The sequence below is a fragment of the Dipodomys merriami genome, unplaced genomic scaffold (assembly GCF_024711535.1).
Source record: "Dipodomys merriami isolate MVZ:Mamm:240054 unplaced genomic scaffold, mDipMer1.0.p SCAF_154, whole genome shotgun sequence".
NCBI classification, from domain to species: domain Eukaryota; kingdom Metazoa; phylum Chordata; class Mammalia; order Rodentia; family Heteromyidae; genus Dipodomys; species Dipodomys merriami.
Window position 1 is genome coordinate 2,351,227 of NW_027202871.1, and position 13,074 is coordinate 2,364,300.

General features: G+C 45.3%; 1 protein-coding gene across 10 annotated transcripts in view; it reads left to right on the plus strand.

The window, feature by feature from the left end:
* Veph1 (ventricular zone expressed PH domain containing 1) overlaps positions 1 to 13,074 on the plus strand; it is a 144,236-nt gene that overhangs the window by 16,144 nt on the left and 115,018 nt on the right. For 9 of the 10 annotated variants that reach the window (XM_070022872.1, XM_070022878.1, XM_070022879.1 and 6 more), the window contains exons 3-4: positions 4,193 to 4,408; positions 12,632 to 12,821. In XM_070022872.1, the coding sequence (XP_069878973.1) occupies positions 4,193 to 4,408; positions 12,632 to 12,821 (406 nt within the window). The remainder of the gene's footprint in view (positions 1 to 4,192; positions 4,409 to 12,631; positions 12,822 to 13,074) is intronic. The other variant, XM_070022873.1, reaches the window with a different exon arrangement.

Here is a 13,074-nt window from a genome sequence, read left to right on the forward strand (position 1 = left end):
TAGCTGTGCAGAAACTTTTTATTTTGATGTAGTCTCACTTGTTGAGTCTCTCTCCAGTCTGCTGTGCCCCTGAGACTCTGTTCAGGAAGTTCCTGCCTATGCCCATAAGTTCTCATGTCTTTCCTACTCTCTCTTGCAGCAGTTTCAGATTTTTGGGTGTGATGTTGAGGTCTTTGATCCACTTTGAACTGATATTAGTATGTGGTGACAAGCAGGGATCCACTTTTAGTTTTCTGCATATGGCTACCCAGCTTTCCCATCAGTTGTAAGAGGCTATGTTTTTTCCCACTGTATGTTGTTGGTTCCTTTGTCAAATATCAGATGGCTGTTTATATCTGGTTTTATTTCTGGGTCTTCTAATCTGTTCCATTGATCTTCAGGTCTATTTTTATGACAATATCAAGCTGTTTTTGTTATTATGGCTCTGTAGTAGATTTTGAAATCTGGTATTGTGATACCACCTGCATTGCTTTTTTTTTTTTTTTTTTTTTTTCCTAGAATTGCTTTGGCTATTCTAGGTCTTTTGTTGTTCCATATGAATTTTTGGATTGTTTTCTCTATCTCAGTAAAAACTGTCATTGGGATTTTGATGGGGAATGCATTGAATTTGTATATCATTTTTGGCAGCATGGCCATTTTCACAATATTGATTCTACCTGTCCATGAACATGGAAGGTCTTTCCATTTCCTGGTGTTCTCATTGGAATTGTATAGTTTTCGCTATAAAGATCATCTACATCTTTGGTTAGGTTGATTCCTAGGAATTTTTTTTGAGGCTATTGCAAATGGAACTGTTGTTCTGCCTTCATTTTCTTTTGGTAAAGGGCCTCTCTTGATGGGGTCTTCACCAAGTCTCACTAGCATTGGCAGATTGCTGCCTTGCCTGCCAAGGGAGGGAGGGATGAAGATTGCTAATCTAAACTAGTCCATCAGAATTTATCCCGAGTAATCACAGGTGGGAAGCCAGCAGAGGTGACTTACCAGAACGGTGGTGGCCGAAAGAGGGACTCGTCTGTCTGTTACCCACGCTGCCTCACCCACGGAGCGAAGGCCAAGCATGTCGGCATTTCCTTCAGATCTACAAGCCGCTTTTTAGTAGTAACAGCAACAGAATAGCAGCAGTTGTTGTAGCTACCCCAAATCTTGTTGCTGCTTTCCATAAAAATATTCTGGCAAAGTCACTGCTCTTCCTCTCTTGGAAGTTCAAATGCTTAGTGTATGCCTCCTTTTAGCAGATGAAAGCTTGTTCCTGAAACTTTCTACACATTCTTCTTGTTCTTAATCTCAGCCTCCAGGAATTAAGAGTCTACCCTCTGCTTCTGCAAAGGGGGAAAAAAGCCTGAAACCTCGGCGACAAGCTCAGGTCTCTTGGCTGGCTTCTGACTTTCTGAGTGAACACTCTTTGATCCTGGGGTTTCCCATGATGGAGAAGGGACAGAGCTATTTCCTGGGAGTGTCAAATTAACTGACTATAGGAAACCTGTTTTTCTAATTTGTCACAATAGTGGTAAGAACAAGAGTAATTTGTCTATAGATTCTAAAAAGACATTTTAATGAAATTTACTTTTCATTCTTGAGAGAAAACCAGAATCAGAAAACTAAAAGAATACATGGGTTCTTTTTTAATACTATAACTTACAGTACCAATATCTGTCTCAATGACAAAAGCCAACATTATGCTTAGTAAAGAAATTGAACAAAATGTGTAAACTTTGGAAAGCGAAAGAGACACGTCCCATATGATTTATAACATTTACTGAGCTATCTTGGTTTGGCCATAAAGTTTTACATCAAAAAGGAAAGGATAAAATCAGTGTTCTTGGTGTTTTTTGGTCTTTGTTTTTTATTCTTTGCCAATTCTGGGGCTTGAGCTCAGTGCCTGGGCTCTGTCCCTGAGCCGCTCTATGTTCAAGCCTAGCACTCTACCACTTGAGCCACAGCGCCACTTCCAGCTTTTACTGTGTATGTGGTACTGAGGAATTGAACCCAGGGCTTCATGCATGCTAGGTAAGCACTCAGCCACTAAGCCACATTCCCAGCCCAAATCAGTGTTCTTGGAATCATCACTTTTATGTGGAAGCTTAGGAAATTCTTTATAACAAAAGAAGCCTTGATAGGTAAAATGCACACAGCTCAGAAAGGCAGCAAGAACCACAGAACTCCTTCTAGAAAACCCAGTAGGTACTCTAGATACTTACCATAAGGAAGAAAACTTGAGCTAAGCAAGTGCTTACAAAATACAATGGATTTGCTACATGAGTAATAGCTAATTAAAAGGGGGTAACCCACAATGTGTTTGTTAACAAGAAAAAAAAAGACAAGATACAAAAGGAAGCACCTCAAAACACTTTGTAGGTTGGGGCTGGGAAGGTGGCTCAGTGGTAGAGCGCTTGCCTAACATGCATGAGGCCCTGGATTCGATTCCTCAGCACCACATAAGCAGAAAAAGCCAGAAGTGGTGCTGTGGCTCAAGTGGTAGAGCACTAGTCTTGAGCTGAGGAGCTGAGAGACAGCACCCAGGCTCAGGCCTCATGACTGGCAAAAAAAAAAAAAGAAAAGAAAAGGAAGAAAAAAAGAAAAGAAAAGAAAAAGAAAGAAAAAAGAAAAAAAACTTTGTAGGACTTGAATAAACAAAATGACAAAAGTATAATTGCAAAAGAAATTACAAACAGATCAAACAGAAAACACAGCCTTGCAACTGAACTTCATGTATACAGAGCAATTATCAGGAAATGAGTTATTCTGTGAGTGTGTGTGTGTGTGAACTTGAACCCAGAACCCTGCACATACTAGGCAAATTCTCTATTGCTGAGATTGACCCCCCAACCCTGGAAATGAAATGTCTAATACATAGTAGTAAGCAGCAAAACACAGTAGCTACTTGGAAGAAAATAGACATTTTAATTTGCTTCTCTAAAAACATTAAAACACTATATTGACTGGTTAAGGTGAATTTCTAAAATGACAAATAATGGAATATTTTGTTGAGTTTTTTATTCACCTAGAAAAAAAGAGGGGTTTGCTAGATTTTCATTATACTTTTCAATAAAGAAAGCAACATGTTTTTAAATAAAATCACAGAAAAGGGAATGCATAGATGACCTCTGTGCCATTTCAGAACACTACCTGGCACTCTCATCAGTATAAACTCTTTTTCACACCTTTTGAACTTTTGTACCATATCTATACACTGTATTTGAAGTAAAAAAATTTCTAATTTAAAAAAGGAAAAACAATGAAACATCAAATGATGGATAAGGTATGACTATCCAAATTCTTAGTGTATTAGTAAGTAGTAACAAAACACTCTAAAAATAATAAAATGTGCAGACACATTTGCAACCCAAATGCTGGCGTAATACCCTTGATAGAAAAACATAGTGCACCAAGGAGAACCAAAATAAAGTCATCTAAGGTTAAAAAAAAAAAAGACATGACACAGTACACAATTTTCAAAGAAGAAAACGCAAGTGACAAAAAGATGTGAAAATATCTAACCTCTCTTTGGGTCAAGGAAATTCCTAAGATAAGCAGCAATGAGATACTGTTTTTCAGTGATTAAATTACAAAAATAAACCAAACTTAAAATACTTTGATCTTACAAAGGCACGGACGGAGAACTAACCTGGTCTTCACCCTGCTGACCGAGGGTAAATGACTTTTATCCCCCCAAACTTTCTGGAAAGTCATGCTATGAGTCTTGAAAATATCCCTGCCCTTCACCTCAGAAACTTCTTCTTTAGATGAATCTAGAGTACAGTGACTCCACGATGCAGGAGGGAATTGTGCAAGGCATGTACTGTCCCATTCACTGTATCATGTGTATCCTGAAAGAGAGAGGCAGCTCATGAGGAGAACTGAAAAATTGCTTGAATTCTTTCTTTTTCATAACTGTTACTGACAGTCAAATAGCCTGAAGATTAAAGTCACTTGCAAATGACTAATGGAGCTCCTCTGGGCTCTCGCTGTCCTCCTTGGTGGGTGCTGTAGGACCCTGTGGTATTTTGGCAAACTTGCTCATCTGCGCATCTCAGGGGGAAAAGGTGTGTATGATGTCCGGCTTTACAACCTCACCCCCGCCCCTCAGCACCCAGCATGGCTTCCATTTTCTCAGTGACAGAGCTAGTGTTCCCTCCTTTGAAGGATGACTTTGTAGACTATCACTTAACATGAAGGTGTCCTTTCCAAATAGGATTACCAAACCAGTAACAATGACCAGGCCGTGGTTGAAGTCTGTATCACAAGAATAACAACAGCCATCAGAGAGACAGAGTCCATTGAGAAGCACGCCAAGGCCCTGGTGGGGCTCTGGGACACCTGCCTGGAACACAGCCTGAGACCTTCCGGGAAAGATGAAGACACACCTCATGCCAAAATCGCATCGGACATCATGAGCTGCATTCTGCAGGTAGGTGGGTGCTCGTGTTCTAGCAGCTGGATGCCGAGCCAGCAGCATGTGGAAGCGCATGATGGTTCTGTGCCAAGACCCTGTATCCCAGGGTCACTTAGACACTGTGTGACCACACCACTGGCCAGGCCCAGCAGCACGCTCGCAATCCCAGCTGCTCAGTAGAGGTGGGAGGAGTGCGCTTCTGAGCCAGCCCCAGCAAAAGTGAGGAAGATCCCATCTCAACCAAACCAAGTCTGGCGGTGTATAGCTGGCACCTCAGAGGCAGAGATAGAGAGTCGTGGTTTGATGCCAACCCAAGCAAAAGTATGAGATGCTGTCTGAAAAACAAGCTAGGAACGGAACTGAGGGTATGAGTCCAGTGGCAGAGCAAGTGTGGGGCCCTGCACTCAATCCCCAGTAGCACACTCTCTCTCTCTCTCTCTCTCTCTCTCACACACACACACACACACACACACACACCACAAACCATTACTAAGCCAGAAGGCTAGTAATACAATGAGAAGGTTCTATCAAAGCCCCCAGTTCTAGACAAGACATGCTGTAAGGAATTCAGGTAACACCACTGCAAACCTCCCATGTGTTTCGTAAGGTGTACACATAGAAGCAGCTGATAAAAGCAACATACGCCAGATCCTAAAGAGGAAATGCATGCGAGGAAACCTTTCCCCTCAGTGGGGTCCAAGGAAGGAATGGAGAGGAAGCTAGAGATACAGTGAAAACAAGTTCCTCTGCCCTGCCTCTCCCTCCTCTGCTGGGGCGCGACGCCTGGCTCGGGACAAAACCGGTCTTTCTCTTAGAAGTTGGGACATTTTGGGAGAGAAGCACACTTACAATTGTCTCACTGTAACCTGTGTGTTGGCGGCTCACGCCTGTAATCCTAGCTACTCAGGAGACTGAGATCTGTGGATTGCAGTTCACAGCCATCCTGGGAAGGAAAATCTGTTAGACTCTTGTCTCCAATTAACCACCAAAAAGGAAGAGTGGAGGTGTGGCTCAAGTGGTAAGAGTACCAGTAGTGAGTGAAAAAATTGAGCTAGAGCACAAGGCCCAGAGCTCAAGTCCTAGTACAGGTACATGAGAAGAAGGAAGGAAGGAAGAGAAGGAACCGGGGGGTGGGGGGGAGAAAGAGGGAAGGAGGAAGGGAGGATTCAGTAAGTCCCATTCAGGACATCAATCCACAGAAATCCGGTACTGGTAATTGATGAATGCACACTCAGAGGCCCCTTACTACATGAGCAATCTCCATGTGTGGACAAGTACCTAAATTAAGCTACTGTTTGTGTGGGGTTTAGAGCTTCCGCTGAGCTATGTTTCCATTGTCTACTGCTCATCTCCTGGAAAAATCCTGAAAAAGAAGATCCCTGCTCCCCTCTCCTCCCTTCCTCCCCCACCCCACCTTGCCCCTCCCAAGGCACTGGCCTTCCAAGATGAACACACACTGTGGAGAGGGTCAGTGGAGACTGAGAAATACACTGGGGATGCTGCTCTTGTTGACTTGGATGGTGTGCTAGAGTGACATTCTGGAGAACTGGCAGGTCGGCCAGCAGCCACTGGGCGCTATGAGAGCTGGTTCCAGCCATTCCTGCAGCCAGGGCCTCTTCCCCCACCAGACTGACTGACCAGAGCTGTGGCCATGTCATCTCTTCTCCCCTCCCCACCCTTCTGCTGATGCTTATACAAAGAGAGACATCATCAGAGGGGCTGCCCAGGGACAGGGCACAAGGAATAATTCCTAAATCAGACCACATGTGTTTCCCTCTTTTTAGAGAAGTCGGGTGTCCACTTGCCAGTCCTGCTGAGTCCTTGTTCAGTCACAGCAGGACAACCAGGCATACAGAAGAAGGACTGGCTATCTCAATCAGATTGCTAATTGATAATGTTGAGATTCTATTGATAATCTCAGATTAGTTAAGATTAGGCAATCTCAGCTCTACAAGTCACCCTAGTATAATCTTGGCCAAATCCATCCTTCTGTGACCTCAGTTTCCTTGTATGCAAGATGCAGGCAATAGGAGCAGCTTGTTAGGAGCTTGTATTAGCCCATCCTTGCCAAAATGATTTTGTGGTGAGGAGTTAAAGCACAGTCGTATAGCAAGTGTTGCCTGAACATTAACTGTGGTTGCTAGGGTCATCAGCTGCACCCAACACTTTCCCAGGACAATTAAGTTCATCCATTATTTATTGGAGCCATTGTCTGATCATCTAGCTCTACCCTAGCCCAAGTTATAAGCTTTATTCATGGTTTATTCATGGAAGTGATCTCAGCACCTAAAATAGCACCCAGTGCAGAGCTGGTGCTCAAATCATGTTTACTGAATAACAGAACAAATGAATGGGCTTTGGAGAAATAATGCCCCTGGCTTTGGTAAAGCTACACTGCTCTGCAGAGTGGGGCCCAGGATCTGATCCCAGCATTAGACAGAGGCCTGGAAGGGAAAAGAACTGAGGCAAGCCACCGCCCCTGAGGTCTGAATCTTAGCATCACAATGTCCCCTGGAAAACTGTGTCAATAGATTTTTCTATTTAGCCAGGCTGCAAGGAACCTGGCACTTTATAGGTAATTCCAAAATAAGTGTGACAATGCTAGAAGGAGTGTTTTAATAATTGAATTTTTCTCAAGCTCAATCATTTCCTACAGCTCTTTAGTTGAATGTCAGACCCGAGAACCAGCACACTTTTCAATTGGTGACACTGTAAATAGTGATCTCTTATACTCTAGCTTGTTTCCTTCCGATCTTAAAACACTGGGAAGAAGTCCCAAAGTGCAATTTCAAAAGAAGAAAAAATCTTCTCCCAAAAGCTCAGGCTGGTGTTCATCCAGTTAAGAAATATAATCACTGGCAACCATAGAACAAAGCCCTTTTGTTTTACCTCTCCAGCTGTAGATAGCTGACCCTTCAAGTACCCACACTCAGTCTCCTCTCCAGCACTGGACACTCACGCTGAAGCTCAAATCCGTGCCAGGGCTTCCAACACTGCCAGCTGCTGCGTACATGGTGCAGTTGCAGGACCAGCGCCGCCAGACTTTCTCTGACCGTGTGCCATATCTGTGATCCAAATCATTTGGGAGATAGAAATAATTTTATGGGCCTGAGATCTGTTGCATTTGCTGCCTTTGAACAAGGACTCGGGCGCTGAGAGGGGGTTGTTTGTTACTTGCTGGTTCCCCAGGACCCGCTGTCGGGCGGCATCTTGGCCTCCTCGCGCCTTACTCACATCCTGTTGGTCATAGCAGAGCCCATGACTTCTTGATGCCCGAGGAACTGTCTAGACACTGGGCCCAAGAGGCTCTGGTGGCCATTCCTTAGTGATTGTGTGAACTAATTGCTCTTTTCTTAATGTTTTCTTCCTTTGAGAGAGGTCCAAGACTCATGTGGGAGGGAAACAGAAAATTTGGGTTTGTTTGCTTACAGGATGGCGTTAGTCATCTGGGGTGAGGACATACATTTCGACTGGAACCAGAAATAGACTTGACTAGCTGGTCACTATTTTTCTCCAGAGCACCTACAGTTGTTGTAAAAAAGAGATCAGACTGGTTAAGATAGTCTGGCTTCACTGTTGTTGTTACTGGCAAGTAACGTTGACCCCAAAGCTTAAAATCATCCAGTTCTGGAAATGGTGATTTCCGTTGACTTGTCTTTCATAGCTTTAATGCCAATACCTTTGTTGTTCAACAAGCTACAAGTGTGCAAGGGGGTCGGTTCTCCTGATGGAAGGCATACATCACCTCTCTACCTTCAAGCCGTCCTTGGTAAAAGAGCCAGAATAGATCAGACACACCTGGAGTTCTTTGGTGAGAATCTCTGAGAAGAATTGTGTGAATGAGCTGGCTTCCATATTGAACCCACTATAGTGTGCCATTCACATTCAGAAAATTCTGAAACAAAAGATGGCAACACTTGCATATAGTTTACTGTATTTATGCTAACTTTTGAGTCTACTTGAAGCTGAATTTCAACTCTTTCCTATGACATAAGATAGCTAAGAAAAAATGGTTAGCCCATATCTGAATTAATTTTCAGTTAGCAAAACTTCATCATTAGGACCTAGACCAAAATTAGCATCTAAAGAAACAGCAATTTTGTCATGTTGTTAGACTGTTTGGGTATCTTCATTTGTAAAATGTCTGTCTAATTTTCTATTTGGTTGTTTCCTGTTTCTCAAAGATCTGAAGATTTTCTTATATATTCTAGGTATGTGAGACTTGTTGGATAAGAGTATTGCAAATGTCTTCTTTCACAGTGGGAGTTATCCTTTTACTTTTAAATGCTGCCACTTGATAACTAGAAATTCTTCCTTTAATCTACTCTATAACTTTCTCTTTTTTTCTTTTTTTTTTTTGTCGGTGGTAGGGCTTGAACTACTGGGCCTGGGCACTGTTCCTGAGCTCTTCAACTCAAGGATAGCGCTCTACCACTTAAGCCACAGCACCACCACTGGTTTTCTGGTGGTTAATTGGAAATAAGAGTCTCATGGACTTTCCCACCCAATCCTCAGATCTCAGCCTCCTGAGTAGCTAAGATTGCAGGTGTGAGCCACCAGCACCCAGCTAAACAGTGATTTTTTTTTGCTAGTCCTGGGCCTTGAACTCATGGCCTGGGCACTGTCCCTGAGCTTCTTTTTGCTCAAGGCTAAAACTCTACCACTTGAGCCACTGCACCACTTCTGGCTTTTTCTGTTTATGTGGAACTGTGGAATTGAATCCAGGGCTTCATGCATGCTAGGCAAGCACTCTACCACTAAGCCACATCCCAGCCCTTCTCTCTCTTTATTGTTAATATTTTTGAGTTCAGTTTGAAGATATCTTGGCCTCCAGGTAGGCCTGCAGCCATCAATATGTTCTGTGTGCTTTCTTTTCTGCCTCAATCTCCTTTTCTCATCTTTAGATATGCCGTGTATCTGGTGCTGATTGCTGCTATGCCTGGTATAATAGTGAATACACAGTTTTCTCCCATGTAAATAGCTACTTGTCCCAATTGTCACCACTTCCAAGATGACATCATACTGCCGAGGGACCGATGATCTTTGCCTCATGTTCTTTCTTCTGTCCTTTCTGTAGGACTTGGTTTGGGAAAGGTGAAATCCTCTATTTCCTACCATCTACAGATTTAGCTTTCTCTCTCTCTCTCTCTCTCTCTCTCTCTCTCTCTCTCTCTCTCTCTCTCTCTCTCTCTCTCTCTCTCTCTCTCTCTCTCTCTCTCTCTCTCTCTTTTCTGTTGCAGGGCTTGAACAGTGGGCCTGGCCCCTGTCCCTCAGCTCTTCAGCTCAAGGCTAAGCACTCTACCACTTGAGCCACAGCGCCACTTCCAGCTTTTTCTGTTTATGTGGTAACCCAGGGCCTCATGCTTACAAGGCAAGCACTCTACCACTGAGCCACTTTCCCAGCCCAGATTTAGCTTTCTCTTTAAGCTCCAAGAGAAACTTTAAGAACAGAAGTGGGCTGGGCATCTGTGGCTCACGCCTGTCATCCTATCTACTCAGAAGACTGAGATCTGAGGATCACGGTTCAAAGCCAGCCTGGGCAGAAAAGTCAGTAAGACTCTGGGCCTGGGCGCTGTCCCTCAGCTCTTCAGCTCAAGGCTAGTGCTCTACCACTTGAGCCACAGCGCCACTTACGGCTTTTTTCTTTTTGCTTATGTGGTGCTGAGGAATCGAACCCAGGGCCTCATGCATGCAAGGCAAGCACTCTACCACTGAGCCACGTTCCCAGCGCCATCAGTGAGACTCTTATCTCCAATAAACCACCAGAAAACCAGAAGTGGAGCTTGGCTCAAGTGGTCGAGCACAAGCCTTGAGCTGAAGAGCTCAGGGACAGTGTCCAGGCCCGGAGTTCAAGCCCCACAACCAATTAAAAAAAAAGAAGAAGAAGAAGAAGAAAATAAAAACAGAGGTGGCCCAGGCCTTGCAGTATCAAGATACAGACTCAGATGACAAAGATATCAGTATAGAAACGAATTAAACAACATAGAATTTACCTCATCTCTCATCAAACAACTCAGGATAGCAGTCCAGGGGTGGGATGGTGACTCTGTGGTGTCACAAACCCAGGCTCCTTCTCTGTCTTCTCTGCGCACATCAAACAAACAATGCCTGGTTTCTCTCACTTATGGTCTAGATAATTGCTCAGTTTTCTACCTTCTGTCCCAGGCAGCATTCAAGGGAGAACAGGACTCAGACTCCAGTCCCTCCATAATAATGACAACAGAGAAGCTGAACATACAAGCCAGGCACAGGTGGTGCATGCCTGTAATCCTTGCTACTCAGGAGGCTGAGATGTGGAGAATTGTGCTTCAAAAGCAACCCAAACCCCCTCTCCCCCGCAAAAAAAAAAAAAAAAAAACAGTCTGAGAAACTCTATTTTCAAACCAGCAAAAATCCTGGACTAGGTTCCCAGCTCAAGGAGTAGAGCACCATCCATGAGCTCAGATTCCAAAAGCGAGTAAAAGGCCCTGAGTTCAAGCCCTAATGCTGATACATGCGTGCACGCACGCGCGCGCACACATACACACACACACACACACATTTCTATCCCATTGTCTGAAGCTGTACTTGGCAACACCCAGTTGCAAAGAGGGTTGGGAAATGCTATCTCTAGCTATGTGTCAGTAGAAACCCAGCAACCTTCCACCAAAGGAAAAGGAGTGACAGCTCCTCCTAATATCTCCCCACCTGCCCAGGTCTCCCTTCAATGTGTTACTGGCTGTGGATTGAACCAGGATGCTGGTTGCCGATGTGTAGGCTTGTGTTTAGATGGTGATCCTTAACCCGGATTTCTTTGAAACATGGTCAGTACACTCAAAATCCTAGAAAGCCTTCCTGCATCACAGTCAGGCTGTGAGATCTACTTATCAGAGAGTGGTCAGTCTATATCCATCCATCCATCCATCCATCATCTATCAATCATTCCATCTGTCTATCATCTATCATCCATCTGTCCATTATCTATCTATTTACATATTTCATTTGCAGTACTGGGTTTTAACTCGGGCTCTATTTTCTAGGCAGGTGCTCTGCTGCTAGAAGCACACCTCCAGCTCTTGTTGCTTGGTTCCTTTTGAGGTAGTCATACTTTTTCTCCGGGGGGGGGGGTCTGGAACTGTGACCTCTCATTTATGCTTGGGTGTCACTTGGTTTATAGACATATACCATGGTGCCCACCTTTTTCTGTGGAGACAGGATTTCTGGAACCATTTTGACTGGGGATAGGATGGGGAGGACAGCCCTGTGACCCTCCTGACCCCCACCTCCTGAGCATCTAGGGTTCCCTGCATGAGCCTCTAGCACTGGGCCTATCCAGCATGTCTGGGAAAGATGGTGACATCCTGTACAGGTGAAGGCTGGCTAGTGGGGACCCCGTGAACACAGCAGGATGGGAAAGGGTTCAGATGAGAATCCAGGGCCTGCTTTTCCCCTGCTCCCCTCCCCCACACGAGGTGCCATGACAGTTACCACCAGAGAGGTGCACTTCTTTTTCATTGATGTTATGCAATTTGACCCACCATAACCCTATACCCGTATTATCTACTCTACTCTAGGAGCCTAGCTCAGTAAATACTTTATAGGTGGGTGGATGGATGGACGAACGGATGGACTGATGGATGGATGGACAGATGGATGATGGACAGATGGATGGATGAATGGATGGGTGGATGGACAGATGGATAGATGGATGGGTGGATGGATGGATGGACGGAAGGATGGACTGACAGACGGATGGATGGGCAGATGGATGGACAGACAGATGGGTGGATGGATGAGTGGTTGGATGGATGGATGGGTGGATGGATGGATGGACAGATGGACGGATGGATGGATAGATGGATGGATGGATGGATGGGTGGGTGGGTGGGTGGGTCGGTGGATGGATAGGTGGATGGGTGGGTGGGTGGGTGAATGGATGGATGGATGGATAGATGCATAGACAGATGGATGGACGGACAGACAGATGATGGGCAGATGGATGGACGGATGGGTGGATGGATGGATGGATGGAAGGATGGATAGATGGATGGATGGACAGACAGATGGATGGATGGGTGGACGAGTGGTTTGATGGATGGATAGACGGATGGACGTATGGATGATGGATGGATGGACAGACAGATGGAAGGACAGACGGATGGATGGATGGATAGATGGGTGGGTGGATGGATGGGTAGGTGGATGGACAGATGGATGAGCCATGACTCATTTATGAGTGGCTGGCTTGTGTCTCCCCAGAATTACGACCGGCCCCCCGTCATGGCCGTGGCCATTCCGGTAGCCGTGAAATTCCTGCATGGCAGCAGCAAGGACATGCGCAGGAATTTGTCCAACTACCTGTCACTGGCGGCCACCACCAGGGCGGAGTTGCTGGCAGGCCACACGGAGGCAGTGCTGTCGAGCGTCCTGCAAGGTGCGGGCAAGCTGGGTGCGTCAGGGCGGAGGAGTGCGTCCAGGAGGCATGGACACGTGCGTGGAGGGCCGGGAAGTGCGTGGAGGGCCGGGAACTTGCGCGTGGAGGGTCGGGCGTGTGCGAGGAGGGCTGGGCAGTATGTGGAGGGCTTGGCAGTACATGGAGGGCCAGGCATGTGCACACGGAGGGCCGTGTGCTCAGAGGGCCAGGTGTGAGCAATGATGTATACAGAAAATACATGACTACTTCTCCTGGAGCGAGGGGCGTG